Source organism: Mercenaria mercenaria, chromosome 7, assembly GCF_021730395.1.
Source record: "Mercenaria mercenaria strain notata chromosome 7, MADL_Memer_1, whole genome shotgun sequence".
Taxonomy (NCBI): domain Eukaryota; kingdom Metazoa; phylum Mollusca; class Bivalvia; order Venerida; family Veneridae; genus Mercenaria; species Mercenaria mercenaria.
The window spans coordinates 52,771,856-52,797,816 of NC_069367.1; the positions used below are offsets into that span (position 1 = coordinate 52,771,856).

The 25,961-nt window shown below is 33.7% G+C and overlaps 2 protein-coding genes across 2 annotated transcripts in view; both read left to right on the plus strand.

Annotated features, from left to right (window-relative positions):
* The first annotated feature begins 947 nt into the window (after positions 1-947).
* LOC123555392 (uncharacterized) overlaps positions 948-25,961 on the plus strand; it is a 120,546-nt gene continuing 95,532 nt past the window's right edge. Inside the window, exon 1 of the mRNA XM_053548395.1 lies at positions 948-1,192. The gene's annotated coding sequence lies outside the window, so the exon portion shown is untranslated. The remainder of the gene's footprint in view (positions 1,193-25,961) is intronic.
* LOC123555395 (calponin homology domain-containing protein DDB_G0272472-like) overlaps positions 6,850-25,961 on the plus strand; it is a 32,118-nt gene continuing 13,006 nt past the window's right edge. The window contains exons 1-3 of the mRNA XM_053547182.1: positions 6,850-6,929; positions 7,098-7,212; positions 14,651-14,839. Coding sequence (XP_053403157.1) covers positions 6,850-6,929; positions 7,098-7,212; positions 14,651-14,839 — 384 coding nt within the window. The remainder of the gene's footprint in view (positions 6,930-7,097; positions 7,213-14,650; positions 14,840-25,961) is intronic.

Consider the following 25,961-nt stretch of genomic DNA (forward strand, 5'->3'; position numbering starts at 1 on the left):
CTAGCGGGTTTTAATTAAAATATAGTTGTGTTTATATCCTTAAAATCTTAATCTTGATATTACTTAATGACAAACTTAAATATTCGTATTGTTTATAAAAGTATGTGGTAAATAAATTCGGTATGGACTATTTTAGATGAATAACTTGAAATTCAATTCTATCAGAAAAAATGCTTTTCATAAAGATATTTTATTATTGCATGGGAGAAATGCTCAAACCTAGTGCATATATTTTTCTGTTTTGTATATTTACCTTTGGTGTCACTAATGAGGAACATTGAGCTTGTGGTTAAAGTAATGGCCGCTCAACCGAAAGGTTGCAGAATTCAAACTTTATGGAGTAGCAATTACTATTCTCCGTGAGACACAGGTATTGTTGTTTGATTTTCAAGAAGTGAATTTGATTATGAATCAAACACAAATACCACTTTCTTTAAATTCAGTCCCAAAAAACAAACTGTTACGTATTATATGATCATTATGTTCATAAAGTTCCTAAAGTTTGAATTGGGTATTTCTCTGATTGAAGTAAAATTGTTCATTGCGAAAATATATAAAACAAAAAATTATGCTAGATGGTCATATAATCTCCTTTTTTTCAAAATTGTGTAAACAATATTTTGATAATATATTAGTCCGTCAATATAATTGTCACGGTTACGAAATTATTTATTGTTTCATAGTGCAAGGTAAACTATTTACGACAGTAAAATGAAATATGTTCTGTTGTCTGTTAAAGAATTAACTCGATTTTTCAAAATCTGTGCTGCTCAAAGACACTTTGAATTAATGCCTATGTTAATAACAAAATATTATTTTTATTAAAACTTTTTTCTTCGAGCCAATTAACCTGCGACTTATAAAATATTGCTCTTATTTCCGTCCACATCTATCATCGATATTTACCAATTACAGTCAATACATTTGTACGTTTAATATTCATGTATTTACCCAATAAGTTATATTGTTAATGGGTTGATCTTATATCAGTGTTTTAAGACAGGTATGGTCGCTGTGAAAAATATAATGTAATTAACTAGCTGTTATCAAATTCAAAGACTATTCGTTTAATAAAATGGCTGATGTTAAAGCGCTTATGATTTTGTCTCAGCAAATAAAGGCATTCAAAAGAATTTAGGATACACCGGGAAACCTCGATGCCGTGGAATCCTACAACAACAATGTTAAAAAGGTAAAACATTCTTATACATGCGCATGATTGATGTGATAACATGTTTTGTATGTTTTATTTTTTTTTACAAGAAAAGGAATTTTGATATACGTACTTGTGACTGAACTGTCTTGTATTTCGTTAATTTCTATCTGATTTAAAATCAGTGTTTGTGACTTAATTTTCTCTGAAAATTTACTACTGAAAATAAACATGATATGGTCACGGTAAGGTGGGCAGACAGCATGCTATTAGCTTGTAGGTGTAGGTTATCATATTAAGAAGGACTTAATACAGGATATTGTTTCGTTTCAGTGTAACACTGACGAGTTAACCCCATATATATATGTTCGTGGGTATAGAGATCCGATTAACGGACTTCTATAGAACTTGTATATTGGCTAGTTAGGGTCCTGCAATCAATATGAATACTAAAATATTCTTTGTTAGCGATCAAAAACTTGAGATTATTTCAAAAATGCCATGGGTTTATTCTTTGTTGTGTTTAAATGTATTGCAAGTGATAAAAACAGAAGTATTAATAAGAAAACAAAAACACGAATATAGTAAATTGCAAGTTTTTGCTGCAATGGAAACTTTTACCAAGTTCATGGTTTGCATGGGAAGGAAAATTGGCTTTTTTGTGTTTTTATTTCAAATTAATTCAATTTACTTTCCTCTTTCAGATTCCAAAAATTAACTTAAAAGTTCAAATATTAAACCTTTATTTGACAGATTTCTAGGATAAACAGTAAACTTTTGACTAGTGTTTCCAACAAAACATTTCTGAATAGAAAAGCCAAGCTTTAAATCTAGTCATGGTATTTATGACCCATCAGCTTACTATCTGATTTCATGAATCTCAATAACAATATTGTGGCCATGATGATCCAACGTTTTAGAGTGAGAGCGTTAATGGGAGTTATATTGCTTTGATGTAACTAAAATTATTTAGGCAATTTTCACCACGAATTTAGACTGGCTGTCTTGGTAGAATGGTTTACTCTTTGTATAAATTGTTATAATGCACAAAACTGTCGTTATATTAAATATGAGCCGCACCATGAGAAAACCAACATAGTACATTTGCGACCAGCATTCAAAGCCTATTGCAATTAGAGAAACCGTTAGCGAACAACATGGATCCTGATCAGACTGCACAGGTTGGTCTGGATCCATGCCGGTCGACAATGCACTATGTTGGTTTTCTCATGGTCCTGCTCATATATGGATTAGAATATTGAGGTAGTCTGATTTATTGGCAGAAAAATAAAGGAACTTCAGTGTTTGATGAAGGGGAGCCTAAGGGAAACTTCACGAACAAAATTTCCTTTATTCCATAACAAAAACCCAAATTTTTGTGAATTTTTTGAAGGGGTTCTTTCCTTTATTTAAAAAGTTTTTCTAAATTTGGGTCCACTTTTTGATTAAAGAGTAAACAATTTAAAGATATTTTTGTAAAAACTTTAAACATTTCTTGAATTATATCACTTTTAATTCAGCGAGGAAGGAATCAGAGACCCCAAAAATAAATGATTTAATTGCGTAACTCGTTTTCCTGACAATTCTGAGAATATTTGTGATAAACTTTAAATTGAATTTAGGGGAATCCCCCCAAATATTAAATTTTGCTCCTTTGAATACTGGAGAGGGGTAACTTTTTGAATTAAGATTTTGTTATCTAAAAAAATTTTTATGAAACATCTTATAAAAAAGTTCTCGTCTAGCTAATTTTCCCCTTTCATTTGGTATGTTATTTTCTTGCTTTTTCTTTGGAAATGAGGAGAAACCCAGTTAAAGCAAGGCAGGCCCCTTCACTATTAGGTATCCTTAAAAACCCGCTTAAATGAACTTCCTTGTTTAAAAAGTTGAAACAGAAAAAAAATGAAAAACTTATATCAGATAGAAAACTAGTTTAAAAAGAAACAGAGCGTGTATTTGTGTACTTTTTGGGTTATTTTCCCAAAAAGAAATTAGATTAAATATACTTAAACAATTATGCATGGAAACACTCGCTTACTTTGTACAAAACGGGTTTTTTTACCGCAAACAAATTTTTCCCTTTAAAACAATAGAACTATTCCATTCCCTTATTTAAATGTTTATTTTTGTCAAAATAAAACGTATAGTTTGTTTATATCTTTAAATTTTAAAAGTTAAAATCCCGTTCAAAAATCACCGTTAAAATAAAGCAAATAACATTTTGAAAAAAAAAAAAATAAATAAAAAAAAAAAAAAAAAAAAAAAAAAAAAAAAAAAAAAAAAAAAAAAAACAATAGCGGTATATTTTAAAAATCTTATTTATTACATTTTCTGAAACTTGATGTTTTTATGGATTTTATCAAAAATTGGTTATGTTTATGATTAAATTAAATCTAAATAGGTAAACTTTTGATTAAAAACAAATCACTGCTCTGAATGTTGCATGCCCTGAGTTTGTCACGAGAGAGGCAGATTTGCAGTTACGGTAGTTAACCCCAAATGTGGTTTCGCCATAACTTAATGGATGCAACCATAAAAAAGCATCAGTTACGTTATGGTAGCCTGAACTAGATAGTCCCCACAGTCAATGACTGGGAGGCGACTGTCGGGTCGACACTTTGATGATTAATCTTTCTGAAAGCACTTTAGTGTGCAATATTAAAATCAGATATAATTAAAATTACATTTAAAAGGGATATAAAACATATTTTTTGGGTTAAAATACTAACTAGGCCATTTGATTCTTTAAAGGAGCACGGGATTTTCATGAAGTGTTGGGTTTTTCCAGAATCTTATGGTTTTGAATAAAAAAAATAGTTATGTGATAAGGGGGCGAGAGGAGGAAAAAAAAAGTAAAGTCCCTAAGTCTGCGGGTACGGGTGATCTACAAAAAAAAATGAATGATAGTTTTTATATAAAAAAATTTGAATGTAAAAATTTTTCCCCCTTGTTTCTAAGTTGCCAATTAAGTATATTTTAACTTTCCGTGATACTTCATTCATATGTTTTGAACATATCGGGGGCTCTTCCGTTTTTCTTTTTTCATCTGTTAGTTTTTGGGCCATGAATGCCAAAGAGTGAGCAATATTCCAATTGGGGGTGAACAATTTTTTTATACGAGTTTTCTTATTTGTCCCTTTAAATGTTTGTTTGATCATTTCTTTTCATGTTTTTTTGGGGGTCTTTTTCCTTTTTTTATACATTTTGAAAGTGATTCACACGAGGTTCCCTACTTTAAACATTTTTAAAACATTTTTATTTCAGGGATTTTTAGTTTATGGGGGAAAAAGCGTGATTTTTTATTTCTTTTTATATCCCCAAATCACACGCTTATCAAATTAACTCCATGCCCGGGTCTTTCCCAAAAGTTCTAATTTATAGGTATGGGGAGGTTCAAATCATGCTTGATATTTATGTGAAAAACTACTATACATAAACAACGGTCTTACGGTGCTTTTAAGTGAGTCTGGCGGTGACTGAATTTGAAAAAGGCAAGGCTAAGGACATACCCTTTGGGGGTACCCCTGATACCACAGGTGGTATTCTGTTTGAAAACCTTTTGGTTCGTATTTAAAGGACGGGTTTAACCCAATGGTGTTTTTCTGATATCCCAACTAAAAAAGCTGGTAACCAAACATTGTGAGTCTTTGTCCACGTTTTGCTAAAGTCCATTACGTTAGGTTTTTCTATTTACTAGTTCAAGGTAACAAAAAATCTTCAAAGTAATAACTGAGTTTCACATTGTGCTTGAGGGGAAAGCCATTTTGGGAAGGATTAAGCAAATTTTTTTATCTAGGATTCCAAATATTTATACAAACATGCTCCCTCAGTGGAAAGCAATGCAAGTAAGGAATAGGTCTGGATTCTGGCATTGCTCGGGGGCCCCTTCTGTTACAGGACAACAAAGCCGCCCCCCAATTTTGTGGAACACCCCAATCCCCTTTTTTAGTGGGGTGTGGTGTGTGTGTGCTGTGTGGGCGTGTTTTGGTGTGTGTGTGTGGGAGAAGAGAGTGAGAGTCTAAATATTCCCAAAATTTATTCCATTTATAAAACCAAATTGAAGAAAAGTAAGCTATTACATGATTTTTAAAACACGTGTGAATTTCTATTGACAACAATTTTGCACAGGACATAAAATTAGCCTTTTTCTATATTCAAATCACTATGTTTAGTCGACTAAAAAATAAAGAAAATAAAGCATCGTTAAAAAAATATCATTTAAAATGACTTCAGTAAAATGTTTAAAAAACTCCCGTACGAATAGCCACCCTGGTTATTTCACTTTTCATACGGGCCCCGTACATTAGCTATTTCCCTTACTGGGACTTTCCCATGAGGGGGTTGTGTCCAAAGAAAGTAACATTTATTATACCCGTCTCCATCGGTGGAATCTTAAATTTTTCAAGTAAATTGATCCACCAATGTCTTCGTGAAAGACTTTTAAATGCGTTGCTTAAAAAAAATGCCCTTCCTTTTACATTGAGTAATCTTCTCGGCCAGTTTTATAACTTTAAAATAAACAGTTGAAATTTTTTTTGATGTTCATATGATACGCAGATGTAATCTGAGTTGAAGATGAAGAGTTAGTTATGCTCAAGCCATAAACAGGTGAATACACAGATCCTTTCAAATATAATAAAAAAGATATTTCTCATTTTACAAACTTTCTTAGTTACAATGTTTGTTTATGTCTTATTGCACAACGTAGGAGAGAAAATCTCATGAAACGAATTGAAAAATGACAACTTTGGGCGGTTAGGATACTCTTATTTGTATAATATTCAAACGTCCCAGGAAAAAGAAGGCACAATGAAAGATATCAAGTTTTACTGATTTTTGATTTGACGATTTATCGTGTTTTGTTTTTCGATTTTACATAAAATTATACGATTATCAGGGGAAGGAATTTTGTTTTATGGAGGGTTTAAAAACGAAAATAAAACCAACAAAAAGTTTTGTAATTGTACAGGTTTTTAGATGGACCAAGCCCAAAGTTACAAAATAAAGCTTACTTGAACAATAGAGAAGAAAATTGGGATTGAGAAATCCCCCAAGGGCTTTAAATAAAAAAAAATCAGACCATTAAAAAAGATTTTTGGGTAACTTAACTCCCCCTGAAAACTGAAGCAATATTAGCACTTTACTTTTAAAATCAAATATTGCCATAATTTGCGATCAATAATGGAAAAAAATATTTTTGATAACAAATATTCTCTTTTTTTTATATGAGATCATTACGAGATTCTATGTAATTACCGGCTGTTGAACATCAATATTTGTGTTTTCATTAAGCCTTAAACCCATATTACAATTTTCATTATAAATTTTGATATGAGACTTGAAATTTAACTTAAACAAAACGAAATAAAATTTTTCCTCCAATTTTGTTGTTGAAAATGATTTTGCGCATCGTTTCTTCCGGGAAAAGGAACCAAATACAGCGAAAGCTTTGGGTCTTTCAAAGCTTCTTTGGGGCACATAGACTCCAAAATGTATCACAGGAAATAATGAATGACCGTCTTAATGAATTGTTACAAGAAACTGAAATCGTCTGCGCAAAACTGAAGGCGGTGCGATGTCTACGGTGACATGGGAAAAAATCAAAGGATGTTCAAAGCGGGAAAGAAAAAAGCACAGAGTTCTAAGGAGGAAAAAAAAATTTTAAAAGAAAAAAACAGAGAGAAGAAGAGGATAGAATGAGAAAAGAAAAAGAGGAAAGGGATAAAATGGAAAGAGAAGAAAAGAAACGAAAGGAAAATGAAGAACGGAAAAGAAGGTACATGTAACAGTGCTATTGCTTTCTTTTAAAGAAAGATTTATTGTTCAATGTAATACAAGTAACAAAAATAGTCTGACAAACGGATACATATAGCTTAATAAATCGGAACAATACCACAATGTCAGTTTATTTGTACAATAATGATATATATTAACACTTTAATAGAGAAAAAGAAAAAGTCAAACGTAAGGCAGAGGAGGAACAGAGACGAAAAGACGAAGATAAACTTAGAATGGAGGAAGAATTACGTCGGAAGCGAGAGGAAGAAGAACGTTTCAAGGTAAGCTTTAAAAATAACTTATCCGGATGATTATTGGTGAAAAAATAGATTCGAAAAAATATAATTTGAGGGTAGTGAAAAATTTTTCCCTTGCGTTTTGAAAGTATAGTTATGTATTTTTTTCGGGTGGTGTTTGCCCCCTTACCCCCAACTATTACTTTCCTTATTAGTTTTACTATGGGGAAATTGCCCACCATAAACCGTTTGAGCTTTCCCTCGGCCGTTCCTTGCGGCCCGATGGATCCTTTTTTTAGCCTTACCCTCGTTATCTGTTTGTTTTGCTGTGTGTGTTTTTTGTGCGCGTGTGCGTGTGTCTTGATCTTGTGTGCATCAATGCCTGCTGTGGCTTCGGGAGGCTGCAGGTTATTAAACGTCGCTTTCACTAGTAAATTTTAAATCATTGTGTTTCCCTTTCCCAAACACACCTTTTTTCTTGCCCCAAATTTTTTTTAAATCTTCCGAACATCCAAAATAAACAACGTCAAGACCGAACTGGAACATTTCGATCGAGCACTTACAATTCCCCAGGAAATACTATTCACATAATAAAAAAAAATTTACTTGTTAAATGCATATTAAAAAAACCCATTTGTTGTTCTTTCCCCAAAGTTTTCTATTTGTTGCGGGCCTACTTTATCTGGGGGCTCTAGCAGTTTTTTGATGTGCTTTATCGTCCAAGAAACTACACTTTACTGTTAGTAAATAAAGTGTCTTTAAAAAGTCGTTTTGAAAAATTTTGTAAAAAATTTATCTTGCACTCTCAAGTTTCCATTGATATTGAGTAAAAGATGGCGAAAATACAAATAAATAGTTTAAATTGTTTTGGGTGATGCTAAATTAAGATATTTTTTGTTTAAAGCGGAAAAAGAAAGAAGAGAAAACGATTAGAAAAGAAAAAAAAACCCCATGAAGAAGACGTCGCAGAAAGAGAGAAGAAAAAAGAGAACTTTTAAGGCAAAAAGAAAGAAAAAGAAGGTTAAAAAAAGAGGCGGAAGAAAGAGCTGGAGACAAGACCCAAAAACGGGAATCCTGTAACGAGTCTTTTCATTTTGCTCAAACAAGTATTTTTTTGAATGGCGGTATTCAAAGTCATTTCATTTTAATTTTTTTGCGGCTTTGTTATGTAAATTTCCCTAACAAATTGATTCAAAAAAAATCTTTTTTAGAATCCGTATATCGTTTTTTTATATCCTTTTTTTTTGCAAGATATAAACACTAGGTTACATTATTTTTTTTCAAAAAAAGTTTAAAATTGACTTAATAAATTTTCAAGCTAGTTATAACAGCTACCACAGGGTTTTTGATGAAGTAGGGGAAAACGGGGTCCAAAAGGGGTTAATGCTATGCTTCGCCTCCTGGGGCATTAAAAAAGACGACAAAAAGTTGTGGAGTGATAAATTTGATTCTATAAAAGAACACTTGACATGCACGAAAAGCCTGTCAGTTCGATCATTGACATACATTATACATGCTTTAAAGGGGACACTTCATTCGGAGGTTGATTACTGAATAATTTATTTTCCACACTTTTTGATGAAACCCACGCGCTTAGCTCAATAGGGAGAGCGCCGATTGAGGATCGCGGGGGCGGTGTTCGATCCCCGAGCGGGCCCTATGTTTTTCCGTGACGATTTGATAAAAGACTTTGTCTGAAATCATTTGTCTTCCAACTCTGATTCATGTGGGGACATTGACAGTTACTTGCGGAGAACAGGTTAGATGAACTGTTCACCGTTACATAACTGAAATACTGTTGGAAAACGGTGTTAAACCCAAAACAAACAAACAAACAAGCAAACAAACAAACACTGGTTGACAAATAATAGATTATTGTAAAAATGCGTTTATTTGTCCAGTCACTACTCATTGCACACAGATCGTGCCATGTACTGACTGCTTCTTGCAGTATTATTTTATTTTGTTTTGCTTCTTTTAATTTGTGTAATACGCTCTATGCGGTACACTGTTTTCTTTATGACGCAAGGGAATTTGCTTTAAAGCGTTTCGCGTTTTTTTGTTATTTTTTTGTACATTTTCGGAAATGTTCATACATTTACATAATTATGTTTTACTTCCCGATATCATTATACACATATATTTTTGTACTTTTTTTTATAACAAACGTGTACTCGACCTGTTACCAGGGCCTACGAGGTATATTTCCACTGACTCGGTTTAGTTCTAGGATGAAACTTGGTCAAAAAATCATTTAATCAGAAAAACTGGGTTGCGTTTTCGCCGTCCCATGACGTCAAAAATTTAGGAAAAAGAGGATGCGCATCACAGATAATTCTTAAAAATTTTTGTTTTTAATGATCATTAAGCTATTTAATTTGACAGGTATGTAAACAAAGCTTTTCTCACATTGATTAATAATTTTAAATATCTTGTTTTAAAGCATAAGTATGTCTTGTTTGTTAATGTTTTTTATGCTATTATCTAATGAGTTTTTCTTCAGGTGCCAGATAAAAACGTTGCTCTAATGTTTCATATCAAAATATATGTAAGAAACCTTTTGATTGCCACAAATACTTTGTTTTTTTGCAAAACGGGTTAGAAAATGGCTGGGTAAAGTTAATGATTCATCACTAAAAGCCATTGTATAAAAAAGGCCAAGATGTCAAATACATGTTATAAACCCCGGTATACAGTTCATTCAAAAATGGACAAGAAAATTAAAACCCCTTTTTTTCCAAAGAAATGATTTTACTCAAGGGCAGAATGAAATTAATGGGAGTTTCATACGTGTGGATATTTCCCTTTTTTTCAAAATTATTTTTGACATTTTGGGGCCTTTAACATTTGTTTAAATATACAGACCAAATTTAGGTTTGACGTGCTTTTAATTTTTCTAGCTATGTTTAAAATTTAGGAAACGTTCTTTTTTTTACAGTTTTGCGGGGGTACGAGGCTTGACTACATGGTCATGGTTTTTTAGGGTTTAAAAAAGTTTTTGTGACACACTTTTTACCGTTTTCAGTATTATGAACCTGTTTACAATTTTATATCCTAAAGCTTTGTTGTATTGCATTTAACTTCCCTTTTCCCTTTTGTGAAAGATTTTTTTTGGCATTAATTTTAAAATTCAAAACTGATACATTAAATTTTGGGGGAAGTATATTTGTTAAGATTATATATTAAATTTTCAGCTCCGGACGGGCCTAAAGCCTAAAATGTTTAATGTTTTTTTCAGTCTAAAACAGAAAAATTATATGGGGTTTAAAGGGTTCGATATATTTCTAATTTGCTTTTTAAAAAACCCGGTAAATTTTTGTACCGAACAGACACTTGCCCATTTTTAAGGGCAATAAAGATTTGGGCAATATACGGTTTTAAGTTAATTTTTACTCTATTTGCGGGAAACACCCACAAAGGCCATTGAAGTTGACCTGAAGAAATCGTCAAGGGAAAAAAGGGATATGATTAAAAAATATCTAAAATTTAAAATATCACTTCATTTTTTATTTTTTTATGTAAATATTTGATTGTTTCCTGGAATACATGTTTCTTTGACTGTGTCGCGCAATAGGTTTTAAGACCTCAAAACAGATATATATCCAAAACAAATTTCTTTTTGGCCCTAAATTTGTAAAACAACGTTCCGTTTTTTTGGTAAGTAAATGTTGGTTTTCTTTCTAATATTTACATAAGCATTTATATATTTTTGTTTAGTTTTCGGGAATTGTTTTACCTAACGCGTCTTTGGAATTTAAATTCACTGTTAGTGGGTTAAACACAGTAGAAATGAATTTCCCATGCAAATTGAATTTGGTTTTTTCCACTGACCATTCAATGATGTGCCTCACTGTGTTCGTTTTTTAGTTTTTAGTTGTCTATTTGTTTAACTATGATTAAATGATATTCTTAATTATTATACCATATGTAAATGCCAAATGCAAATTCCCCAGTGACTTAATTTTATTATCATACCATTTTCCTAAGTAATTTAATGTCCTATTCGTAGAGGTAATAAATTCAGCATCTCATGCGAAAAAAAAAGCTAATTTGATTTCCTGCATTTGTGATACGGTAACCCTAGAAACGTTCGCGAACACTATATTTCGATTTTTATGACGACATGCAATTTAGCAGCTACAAGGATTCACGGAATACATCGGACGCGAAATACGAAAAAAAAACACGAATTTTCTTAAGAGTAAAAAACTTGCAGTAAAAAGTAATTGTAAAACGGCAAATTTTGCAAATAACCCTTTCTTCTGCGCGGGGAACTGTGCAAATTCAAGTTCCAAAACCATTGAAATCAGAAATCATTTTAGTAGACGATGTCTGCCGGAATTTTTTTACACCGACAAAGAAGGATGAAAAAACGAGTACTGCAAAAGATGATCCTATTGTTCACATTAACTGTCGACAAGTGGAGCTGATGCTTCAGTCCAATAAAAATGGAAAAGGAATCATATGTTCGTAGTGACGATGAGACAAGAACTAAAAGTGCAAAACCCGACCTACTTTCTGACAGTTACTTTTACGTTGCCGTCATTTTGGTTTTTACCTGTAATTAAAAAATTTACTACATGTTTCTTCATTTTTTTTTAAGCTTATTTGGGTGTTTTTATAAATATGTAAAAGATACCTAAATGAATTTTTCATCATGATAAAACTATTTTAGTATTCGATATCCGGGGGAAAACGCAGCTTTCTCGAATGAAAAATTATAAATTACTAATTTCCCCGTTTTGCGGGAGTGGTGGGTTTTGGACTACAAAAGTTGTGGGGACAAACCATCGCGACAGTCATTAATTAATAGCGCAAACCTTTCTGGGGTTTCGTATCATTTTTTATATCTTTTGCTATGTTGCATGGAGATAGAAACAATAAAATTTAGTAAAAATAAAAAATTTTCTTGTAAACATTCGTCTTTAGACAGAAATATTTTTAAGACCTGTTTGCCCCAAATTTCGGATGAAAATAATTTTTACCAGTCTTTACTAAAACAAAATACTCGACAGACATGTCTAATTTTTTTTTTTTATGTTTTTATTCTACATGCATCGATTTACTCAATTATTTTTAACGAAAAAGTTGATGTTTCAAAAAAAATGTCAACCCCTTATATTTTTAGGGGTAATATCCCTTACTCATATTTCCGAGGTGTCATTTTTCAAAACCCCCCTCCAGAATGAAAATTATTTTCCGTTTTAGATCCACTCAAACATGGAGTAGTTTTCTTTTAAAAAGAAAAATTCTTTTCTCCGGAAAATTTTGTTTTATTGGGCCTTTGCCCTTTTGTTATTATGGGGTGACTTATTTTTGAAGAAAATACTTCTTTTTATTTTAAAACCTTTTTAAAAAAACTGTAAAATAAAATCGACTGATTTTTATAAATTAATGTGAAAGGAGAAAACAATTCCATATTTCACCTTCCTATTGTGCGTGGGGCTACTTTCATTAATGTGCATGACATACACAGTTTTAAAATAGCGACCAAAAACTTTACAATATAAAAAACTTGAAGTTTCGTTTAAAAAACAACAAAAAAAGGTTAAAATTTTTAAAAAAAGGGCATTATAACAGTAGGAGATCTGGGTTTGTTATTCGGCTCCGTTGGATCATCGGATCACCTTTCGCGCCTCGGAAATCCCTCTGGGAAAAAACCTCCGGCCGAATACAGCAAAACCCCGATCGAAATTTTGTTATAATAACCCCATGTATTGTTGATTTTAAACTGTTTTAAATTTGATAAGGAAGTTTCAACGTAGAAAAAATACCAGAGTATCAACAAAAACAAAGTATGGAGATTTGCTGAGTTGAATTTAAAGGCACCGGGTATCAACGTGATGCTTTCCCGAGGTGAGAAAAATACACTACGTAAAGATCCTTTCCCCTTATGAATATTTGCTATTAGCTCTTTTTCTTCAATCTAAAGTCGAGATCCTTAAAGTTTGTAACAGAAAAGGGGTTTAACGTCTTTTTAAAAAAATAAAAGCCTTTTTATTCATTTTACAGAGACAGAATACAAAAAAAATTACAGGGGCGTATAGTAAAAGTTTAATTCTTGTATAAATTCGAACGAATGTAATTTAATGCACTGCTTTTTCCGCCCCCATTGGGTTAAAGTTACATTGTACATTTGAACCATTTATTTTGCTGAAACAGGAATTTTTTAAACCTTTCCCAAAAAACCCCATAAAAATTTTTTTTTTTAGATTTTATGTAAAATTAAAAATTTCCCAAGATTGTATGAAAGAAACGACTTATTTTTTTCCAAAGGACGCATTCGCACAAGGGATTATACAAAAATTTTACGTTGGTGCCCTGCTTAAAATCCACATCGACGCGGCACGCGCCATGAAAAAAAAATTTATTTAAAAATTGCACTATTTTTTTATTATAATTAACTAACGTTACCCTATTATGATTGTTTATAGTTTAAAAGGGCTAGTTTTTCCATCATTTTTCCCAAAAAAAATTCCCAAAATCGCCCAGGGATTGCATATTGTATCAAAAAAACACTTGTGTGATTTAAAACAGAATTCATCGGGCAAAAGAAATGTAATTAGAAACGAAGACGGGAAAATATTTAAGACACCCCGGAAAAACGATGGAGAATGGATATACCGAAGGGATCAGTATTTTAAAAAGTTTGATTCAGAATTGAATATGCCATATATGCTATAATTTTTAACATGTATAGGGGCACAAAATTAGTCTTTATATCTAACAATTAAAAAAAAGGTATTTAGACGGGGTTTTTTCTGAAAGTATCGTTTTTCATTTCATCACGATTTTTTATATGTAGTCTCGATTTAATTTCTAGGGCCGATTTAAGCATAAATTTATTTACTAAAGGCCAACGCTGGGAAATCAACTGCACAGGGGAAAATTTAAAAATTTCAGCAAAACCAAATGAAATGTAATGTTCAAAATAATTGTAAACAAAAAAAATTATAAATTTTAAAATTTGATTCTATATTCCTGATGCGTTTTTTTTTATGATTAAAAAAATTTAAATGCTTCTGGCTTTGTTCTCTTCATTTAATGATGATGTTAAATCTTTTTACATTTGGCATTCTCTGTCTTTGTTAAAAAGGACTGCAGGGTTTTGTAGTTACGTCGTCACTTCGATGAAATTTAAATGACAACTCTTTCAAATTTTCCCAAAGATTTTGCTTACGGAAAGCGTAAGTTATACTCGGGGCCTCGTGTGCTGTACTGTTCGGGGAGAACGGGCTTCACCCAGCCTTTTTAGGGAAAATCGCCATATGACATAACTGTGTCGATGTGACGTTAAACAAATAAAAGCAATTTTCACAAACGACACAACTGCACGTGTTTTGAAGTTTATTAAGCAACGTTTTGATCATTCTCTTATTTTTATATATAGTTCTGTAAAATTCAGTAGAGATAAACTGTGTCTATGATTTTTTTTTTCAAATGAAATATTATCTTTTATAAGGTGCTTTCATTTCTTTATCAGAACACATTTACTTATTTGACTTACATGGGCGGTGTTACGACTGACCTGACACTACGTGTAAAGGATTCCTGGAAACAGAAAGATCTTCCAGCATATGTCGGAACAATCAGATGTACTGTAATAAGGAGACCTGTAACTTCACAATCGTTCTTTTCACGTTCAATTGAACTGGCGATATCCCTTCCAAAGGTATGACATGTTTGTTGCATAGCTCAGCTTAGTTGAAAGTTTCATATATCAGGCATTAACTGCTATCACACTTTAGTTCAAACACTATTCTGTTGGAAAGGTCATTGTAGTTGTAAACATTTTTTCCAGCCTTATTGTATTTGTTTTCATTTCTCTAATGTTTTTGTAGGAATGTCAATTAACTTTATATTACTGTTTGACTTTTGACTTGTGACATTTGAAATGTTTCAGCCAGTAAAACCAAGGACAAACATCAGTGTTGCACGCGTCAGATTCCCCTATTATTGTAAGTATTGCAGAATCAGTATGCAAGTATTCACTAGTGAGTGGCAGAATATGATCTGATATTCACAGCAGAAAGTTTTATTGACCATTAAATTATGTGAATGAAGATAATAGTAATGAGGAATGAATAATAATAATAACTGAAGGTGAAGATGATGATGATGATGAGTGTGTGTGTGTGTGTGTGTGTGTGTGTGTGTTTGTGTGATAGTGTGTGTGTGTGTGTGTGTGTGTGTGTGTTCGGGTTTAACGTCTTTTTCAACAATTTTTCAGTCATATAAACGACGGTGTCTACTTGTAGAATGAAAACAGTAAATAAAAATGATAGTGAAGCATGATTGGATGAGTGATACGGATGACAGTGATGAAAATAAATGATGAAAAGCGTAATTTTGAATGATGATAAGATTTAAGATGAATAATAATGATGACACTGAATTATTATTAGATTAATGCTGATAATGACGAAGATTGAAACACCGGTAATATTGAACGAATTATAAAGTATTATGCTGAATGATTATGATGAGGATGATGATGATTGTAATGAATACTAATAATAATAAAGATTGATAATTGAATGCATGCTGATGAACAATGATATTTATGAATGCTAAAACGAAAATGATGATGATGAGTGTTAGTGTTGATGAAAAATAAAGATGAATGATGATAATGATGATGATGATTGCACTGAATATATGATAATAAAGTATGATGATAAGTAAATGATGATGATTATATGGTATGCAATTATGATGTTGAATGAATGATAATGATGAAGGGTTAATTATTTATAATAATTGACCAACGACGATGGCAATAATAATGACTGAATGATAAATTTACTTATAAGACACGAAGTGAACTATTTTATGAAGGAAACATATATTACACAGTTTCGCAGGTGGGACGAGGGACAGACGGACAAACAGACTACAATAGCAGATCAGAACTAAACAAATCTGCAAACTATTTTTACATTTTATTTACAAATGATTAACTAGCATGTCAGGCAAATGCATGGCTATAGATGTATTTATAATGGCCTGGTACTATTTCAGAGGCCTACTCACTGAAAGGTATTTGTTTAAGGATAATGAATGGATTTTGCATTTTGATATATCTGACAATTTATTTCAAACATAACATGTAAAACGTTCAAGTACCCCCAAAATATTATATGAAATAAATAGGTAGCACCAACTGCTTGAAATGTTTGGAACTGTACATAATGCTTCTGTAATCAGATAGAGATTTTCTTAAAAAAAAAAAATTAACTGTTGATAATGAAATGCCAACAATGCGTGCAATATCGCGTACAGTATATCGAGCATCATTTTGAAGAATTTCTGTGATTTTCAAAACATTTTGGTCACACATTGCTGTCTTTGGCCGACCTGATTTTGGGGCATTTTCCACAGACTCTACACCACAATAAAATTTCTTTTACCACTTGCGAACCGTCTCATAAGGCACCTTACTAGACCTATAAACACGGGTTATTTCGGCAAAACGCTCTTTCAAAGAACGAAGGATAACATCATGATATAGCTTAACTTTTGCCCAATTTCGGATTACGACTTTCAATGGTTTTGACCTTAGCCAAGAGGCCATTATGACAATAATAACAAAGACCTAAATAGTACTAAAATGTCAAATCGAGACAGACATTGTTCCATTTCTCCCCAAAACAGCTATGTAGATTTGGTTGCACAATGTAGAGAGACTGCACAATTACATAGTACATCGCCGGAATATGCAGATACGTGTGTTTCCCATATTTAGGGTCATCTTGTGGTAAAAGTTGCTTACAAGGTCTGGTGTCTTCTGCGGATAACAGTAATTGCTCCAGGTAAAGGTCGTCGTCTTGACTCAAAGATATATATCCATTCAGGTATAAACGTCTAGGGTTATAATTAACCGAGTATTGCAGAGGCAATACAGAAGTCCTCTACCGGTGAAAAATTAATTTCACTTGACCTCCTTTAATAGTGACCGCCAAGCATGGTTCATGTGCGCGATACATAGTCTAATCATGGGGAACAGTTCTGTGTAGTACTAAAGAAATCCTTCAACACAAAAGTAATTGAGCAGAAACATATTAGTTACTTGACGACCTTCAATAGAGGCCTTGACTTTCGACCGACAATCATGGGTCATTTGCGTGACATATACTAGTCTAACCATTGGACTCATTTCTGTATAGTACTTAAAGAATCCTGGAATGCAATTTAAAGTAATGAGTAAAAACAAATTTGCACTTTACCTTGAACAGTTGCCTTGACGTTTAACCGAAAATCATAGATCATGTGTTGAGTCATTGTCTATTTATGGAAAACATTTGTGTGTAGCACTAAGATCATCCATCAATGCATATAAAGTTATGGAGCAGAAACAAGTTTACTTGAACTTCAATAGTGACTTTGACCCTTGACTTACAATCATAAGTCATATACGTGCATAATTAACATATTGCGCGCCATACACATACACTGTTTTATGAACCTAGCTTGAATACTTTTTGAGTTCTCAAAGGATCCAGATTTGCGGACGGACAGACGGACGTTCCTATATATGTGTATTAATGTGGCTACCCTTTTGTTTTCGCTATTGTTCCTTTAGCCACGTAAAATAAAAATACCCACAAAAAAGCTTAACGGAATGAATGACAGCAAAGAAAATTACAGTTACCTATGCTCCTATGACAACATAGTTTTCAAAAATAATTCTTGGATGAGCATGATGAGTAATTTTACGAATGAGAAAAATATGTGATGTATGATTATTAGTTCAATGTAACTTTATTATAAATGTATATCAGAAATACTAGAAAAAGTAAACATTTTGATGTTGCAGTAACCTCACTGGCATTTTATTTGTCTGAAATATTGTGCAAGGATGACACAGATATTTGGCAAGCAGTTCTGAGATCATTACTTGGTAATTCCGAATTCAGTTCAGGATACAGAATAGCTAAAAGAAAGTCAGTCAAAAAAATAAAAAAGGGATCTGTAGAGCGATGTTACTGGACTGGATGAAGGGCCAAGCCGTTCATGAAGACAATGTAGTAAACAACTATGACAGTGCCAGCTCTGTGGCTCCTATATGTAGATATTGCAGCTTATTAAGTTACATTTAGGTATTCTGTCTGCTAAAAATAATGTCTTTAGTTTGTTGTCAATTAAATACGAGCGACGACCGTTTTAACAGAATATAAGACAACAACTTTAAGTCTGACATTTAAAGTGAAAAAAAAAATGTCTTAAAAAAATGTCTTAGATGTTAGGGGTGCATTTATCATTGAAATCAACGACGTATGTCGACTGACAGGTATCACAGTAAAACCACATATGCTGACAGACAGTATATGTTTGTGTTTTTTCACTTTACGGATAATATAGACTCGGTTTGCTGCTGGCAGTCATGGAATATTATACTGTCCAAATCGTATTTCTGCAATTTGCTTAAATCAAATTTATTATATGACAATATAGATAAACAATGGAATCATCGAAGATTTTCTTTTTTAGTTGGAACCCATAACGGCTACCCTTAGATATAACGGGCATAAAGACATTGCAGAGTCATGTATTGGCTTTGTACGCTTTCAAAAAGGTACAGAAATAATCTGTTTTCAGATATTTGCGCTTGGTTGTAATTAAAATATTGGCGTAGAAGCTGTCTCTTTTTAATTAAAAGGGACAATAAATCAATATATTAGGGACAGTTATGCAGATTCTTGAAATTCTAAGTTCTCGAAATGTTAAGTTTTACGCATTCACATCCAGTGGAAGTCAAATATTCGTATGACAGGTCTAATGCTGTTAATGGAGAATGGTGATACATAGCGCCACTCCATGCATTAATTCGTGTACAACTTAGCATCTTAGTAGGGTCACATACTCTTTGAATAAGGCGGAGTAGCTTCCTGACATAAACAAATCTGCATACTTACGAGGGAAATGTTGGACAAATGATTTGTAGTAAGTTTCTTTAACCACTAGACCACAGAGACCCTTGTTGAATATAATACATTTTTATCTTGATTCAGTTATCCTTGACGCAATTTTGGATTACAATGAAATATATATTTGTTTACAGAATATTTCATTACTGTGTGTGTGTGTTTGTTCGGGTTTAACGTCTTTTTCAACAATTTTTCAGTCATATAAACGACGGTGTCTAGCACAATGTCCAACTTTATAGTGCTGCCTCACTGGAATATCATGCCGTAGACACGTGACATGATACCCCACCCAGTCACAGTATACCGACACCGGGCTGACCAGTACTAGTACTACCCTCTTAATGTTGAGCGCCAAGCGAGGAAGCTACTAGTACATTTTGTACGTCTTTGGTATGACGCTGCCGGGGATCGAACCCACGACCTCCCGCACTCGAAGCGGACGCTCTACCACTAGGCTACCGAGGGTCTTTGGTATGACGCGGTCGGGGATCGAACCCACCACCTCCCGCACTCGAAGCGGACGCTCTACTACTAGGCTACCGAGGCGGTATTTCATTACTGGTTGTTATTTAAGGTGATGATATTCTTTGTTTGATATTTCTATTCAAACTATACCAACCATTTCCATGGTGATTTTCTTAATGTATCATTTCATTCACAGAAAACCTGTCGGATGCTGTGCTAATTGAGTTAGCACAAGGTATAACAAAAGACATTCAGAAATTAGGCCAAGATCTTGGATTAGACAGCAAACAGATTTCGAACGACGTCAAACGTCAGTATATTGCTGTTATAATGGAGTGGAGAGAGTCTGACCAAGTAATCAAACACGGTGACAATGCACTAGAATATCTTAGGAGTACATGTGTCTAAAAGAATCGGAACTTTCAGATGTAACATGTTTTGTAGATCGGCATAAGCGGAGGAATACATTCAAACTATTTTCTTTGGATAATATATGTATAACATTTACCTTTTAGGTCAGAACTACAAATGTACTTGGCAATGACCTGTCTTTAGACAGTTTATCGGAGTGACTATCGGCAAGCCGCTGTTATTGAAAGTTGTAATTTCAGTGTTCAAAATGTAGCTGTTTTCATGTATGGTACTAAAGAACCCAACCCGCTATGAAGTCTAATGCCATCTGCAAAATTACGAGCACTTGGGCAAATGCCATTATATGCCTTGTTTATTTAATGACTGACCATCAATACTGAAAATATGCGCGATATTCAGTATCAATACTCAGTACATGAAACTGCAATACACAGTTCAAATATTGTTTTGAAAACTCAATACGCAGTACTAATCCCCAATAATAACGTTATTCCCGCCGAAACGCGAGAACGAGTCCATTTTATGATAACTGATAAAATAACAATTCATAATAACTTTATCATACTTGCACATTACTTGACAAGTAAATATTATTATTTGTTTCATTTTAACTATCCAGTAAGTAAACTGCAACATAGCTGTTGCCAAAAAGAAAATGAATGAATCTAATTTCTTTAATGCAAACATGAAAAAAAATGGATTTCTAATGGACAGTATGCTTTACATCTGAACTATTTTTTAATTAGTACTAAAATTTGAAATTTTTAGATTTTAACATGTTAGCAAAACGAGGAATTCCCTATGTTCCATTTTAGTCTATTTATAGTAATGTTTGTAAACATTAAGTTATCGTTGGGGCATAGTATATACCATCGACGCTCATTTATGACCGATTTCTCGTTCATTCGAACATTTAGAAAGCTGAAATTTTAAACATATTTTCTTTGTATGTAACTAAATAAATCGTAAGATTCAGAATGTTTCCCACAATGCAAATAGGTGACGGTATCGGGAGAAATGTGTTCACGGCACGCATTCATCAAATGATAAAGATGTCAATTTATCACAAATTTTATCTTTTTTACTTAAGGTGGACTCATAGCGCATATCCACAGTATTTACTAAAAATAAAATCCCTTTTTTCTGTTGTAGTATAGAGAAGTGTATTGGATTTTTATTTACATTGTTGACAAAAAATTCCGTTTTCGGAAAATATCTCATCACACAACGGCAATATCCGATGGTCAAAGTATCGAGGTATAACGCCAAATTTTCGAAGATAGAAACGCAAAAAATGAAGCCTACAAAATTAAATCCGTCAAAATAACCAAATATCATTTGACAGTTGTCGGTTTTATGGAAGATTTATCTATAGCAATAACCGAAGTTTTGAGATAATTTCTTCAACAGTGTTCGCAACGAATGATAACTGTCTCCTCAGATAGTATACCAGCATTGATATCTATTACTTTACATCCCTTGCAATTTTCACAACAAAGTCAAAAGTAATGTCCTGTTTAATGAAAAGAAATAAACAAAAATGCATACCGAAGTACCTTTATCTATTTGCAATATTGTCTGAAAAAGATCGATTGGATATGTTGCATAGTTTTAACGAAGTTGACATATACGGACGGCATGTTTGCATCGATCGCCGCACGTCACTGACGTTACTGACGTCCGAGACGACGATTCTTACTAATTGCTATCAATATTCTTTCTTTTTCAAAGTATTCGTCCTTGATTTTCCATACACCGCTCATGTCTGTTTACCTATTTACCTATTTACCAAGATACCAGTCCTTTGAAAGAGATGAAAATACATTTTTACATGCTGTTTTCAAGTGATCAAGGTCCTGGAAATGGACCTCGGTCAGATGAGGGAAAGCGCAGAATCACACGGCACCAAACTCATAGGTCTTCCGGTTCTCTGGCGATCCTCTAGTGACTCATCGCCGTCCCAGCAACGCTCATACCATCATTTTTTTTTAAGATTAAATTATCTCGTGCGCACGACAACTTATCTTGAGCGATCAACATCTTATCTCGTGCGCACGACATCTTATCTCGAGCGATCAACATATTATCTCGTGCCCACAACATCTTATCTTGAGCGATCAACATCTTATAATCGAGCGATCAACATATTATCTTGAGCGATCAACATCTTATCTCGAGCGATCAACATCTTATCTTGAGCGATCAACATATTATCTTGAGCGATCAACATCTTATCTCGTGCGCACGACATCTTATCTCGAGCGATCAACATATCATCTTGAGCGATCAACATATTATCTTGAGCGATCAACATCTTATCTTGAGCGATCAACATCTTATTTTGAGCGATCAACATATTATCTTGAGCGATCAACATCTTATCTCGAGCGATCAACATATTATCTTGAGCGATCAACATCTTATCTCGAGCGATCAACATCTTATTTCGTGCGCACGACATCTTATCGTGAGCGATCAACATATTATCTTGAGCGATCAACATATTATCTCGAGCGATCAATATCTTATCTTGAGCGATCAACATATTATCTCGAGCGATCAACATCTTATCTTGAGCGATCAGCATATTATCTCGAGCGATCAACATATTATCTTGAGCGATCAACATCTTATTTCGAGCGATCAACATATTATCTTGAGCGATTAACATATTATCTTTAGCGATCAACATCTTATCTTGAGCGATCAACATATTATCTTGAGCGATCAACATCTTATATCGAGCGATCAACATATTATCTTGAGCGATCAACATGTTATCTTGAGCGATCAACATCTTATCTCGAGCGATCAACAACTTATTTCATGCGCACGACATCTTATCTTGAGCGATCAACATCCTATCTCGAGCGATCAACATATTATCTTGAGCGATCAACATCTTATCTCGAGCGATCAACATATTATCTTGAGTGATCAACATCTTATCTCGAGCGATCAACATATTATCTTGAGCGATCAACATATTATCTTGAGCGATCAACATCTTATCTCGAGCGCACGACATCTTATTTATATATATTAAGGCCCTTTGTGTATGCATTTAGGTCATCAGTAAAACGTACGGACAAGTTGTTAATTAGGATCCCGCCTATTCCGCTGTTATTTAAACTTCCTACAAGTACATGTACAAGTTTATCACATCAATTGGGAAAGCAATGCATATAATTGGTCATCCTATCTTCAAAATCAAATGAACATAACCAGTGATGCATACTGCATGTTAGAACAGCAACAAATTTCAGTTCGACTGATAAATTCGCGCAGAAAAGTTGCATGTATGAATTAAGGTAAACAAGGAAAATCGTTTAATATATGGGCGAAGTATGGAAGCCCTGGAGGGACAATTGATTTCCGTACTTCCCATTTCTGACTTCTGACTTTTGCACTTCTCACTTCCAACTTCTTGACTTCCTACTTCTAACTTCCGCACTTCTGACTTCTAACTTCCACACTTCTGACTTCCAACTTCCTGACTTTCGACTTCTGATTTCCAACTTCCACACTTCTTACTTCTGACTTTTGACTTCTTACTTCCTTCTTCTAACTTCCGCACTTCTGACTTCTAACTTCCGCACTTCTAACTTCCAGACTTTCGACTTCTGATTTCCAACTTCCACACTTCTTACTTCCGACTTTTTGACTTCTTACTTCCCTCTTTTAACTTCCGCACTTCTAACTTCCGCACTTCTGACTTCTAACTTCCTGCCTTTCGACTTCTGATTTCCAACTTCCACACTTCTTACTTCCGACTTCTTGACTTCTTACTTCCCTCTTCTAACTATCGCACTTCTGACTTCTAACTTCCACACTTCTGACTTCTAACTTCCTGACTTCCGTCTTCCAACTTCCGCACTTCTGACTGCCAACTTTCCTTTTTTGGAAGTCGGAAGTAAGAAGTGTGGAAGTTGGAAGTCGGAAGTATGAAGTCAAGAAGCTGGAAGTCAGAAGTGCGGAAGTTAGAAGTCAAAAGTGCGAAAGTTAGAAGAAGGAAGTAAGAAGTGTGGAAGTTGGAAATCAGAAGTCAAAAGTCGGAAAGTTGGAAGTCAGAAGTACGGAAGCTAGAAGTCAGAAGTGTGGAAGTTAGAAGTAGGAAGTAGGAAGTCAAGAAGTTGGAAGTGAGAAGTGCAAAACTTAGAAGTCAGAAGTGGGAAGTACGGAAATCAATTGTCCCTCCAGGGCTTCCATAGCGAAGCCTACATACTATTTTTTTTGTCAAGGACTTAAATTTATTTCTTTGCATCATCACTGATTTTTTGCTGCCTTTTTCATCAGTTTCCGTATTTAAATATCTAACCCTGCAAACATGTGAAAGGGTTATAAGTATAATCTAAATAAAAACAAAAACGGTGGCAGCCGTATGTTTTTACTAATGATCTGAATTCACACAAAGGTCCTTAATAGATATTGATAAGATGACCGAGAAAAGATGTTGATCGTTCGAGATAATATGTTGGTCGCTCAAGATAATATGTTGATCGCTCGAAATAAGATGTTGATCGCTCAAGATAAGATGTTGATCGCTCAAGATAAGATGTCGTGCGCACGAGATAAGATGTTGATCGCTCAAGATAATATGTTGATCGCTCAAGATAATATGTTGATCGCTCGAGATAAGATGTTGATCGCTCGAGATAAGATGTTGATCGCTCAAGATAATATGTTGATCGCTCGAGAAAAGATGTTGATCGCTCAAGATAAGATGTCGTGCGCACGAAATAAGATGTTGATCGCTCAAAATAATATGTTGATCGCTCAAGATAAGATGTCGTGCGCACGAGATAAGATGTTGATCGCTCAAGGTAAGATGTTGATCGCTCAAGATAATATGTTGATCGCTTGAGATAAGATGTTGATCGCTCGAGGTAATATGTTGATCGCTCGAGATAATATGTTGATCGCTCGAGATAAGATGTTGATCGCCCTAGATAAGATGTCGTGCGCGCGAAATAAGATGTTGATCGCTCAAGATAATATGTTGAGCGCTCAAGATAAGATGCCGTGCGCACGAGATAAAATGTTGATCGCTCAAGATAAGATGTTGATCGCTCAAAATAAAATGTTGATCGCTCAAGATAATATGTTGATCGCTCAAGATAATATGTTGATCGCTCGAGATAAGATGTTCATCGCTCAAGATAAGATGTCGTGCGCACGAAATAAGATGTTGATCGCTCAAGATAATATGTTGATCGCTCGAGATAAGATGTTAATCGCTCAAGATAATATGTTGATCGCTCAAGATAATATGTTGATCGCTCGAGATAAGGTGTTTATCGCTCAAGATAAGATGTCGTGCGCACGAGATAAGATGTTGATCGCTCGAGATAAGATGTCGTGCGCACGAGATAAGATGTTGATCGCTCAAGATAATATGTTGATCGCTCGAGATAAGATATTGATCGCTCAAGATAAGATGTCGTGCGCACGAGATAAGATGTTGATCGCTCAAGATAATTTAATCCTAAAACAATAATTGCATGTCCTAAACATACCACCGTAGCAATGATACCGACGTCATGTTGTAAAAAAGAGCATTTGATTTAGCCCGTTATTTTGATAAAGATCAGTGACTGACTTTGACAGTTTTATTAATGAAACTAATAATATTTTATCGTGCGGCGACGTAGCGTCAGTGTGTTTTTTTAATTCATGTGCATTTTAAACGAAAAAACGCCGGAAATAGATATTTTGCCATATTATCAGAATAGAATTTTTGTATATTTTGATATATCTTTATTATTATACTTAGATGAATAAGCGCACCGCGGACACAGTGAAATTACTTTTGGATCAACCATCGTATGTTATGCTCTTCAAAAAATTGTTGCTTTTGTTTTACATTTACTATGACTGTATACATGTTATCCTCTTCAGAATTGGAGGAAGTAAAATATATCATCTAATTTAAAAGTTTACATTAAGTAAATTAAAGGAGGCGTAATGGGCGGGGATTTAAAAAACAAATTGCATTTTTCATAACATGATTGAATAATAACAAAAGCTGAT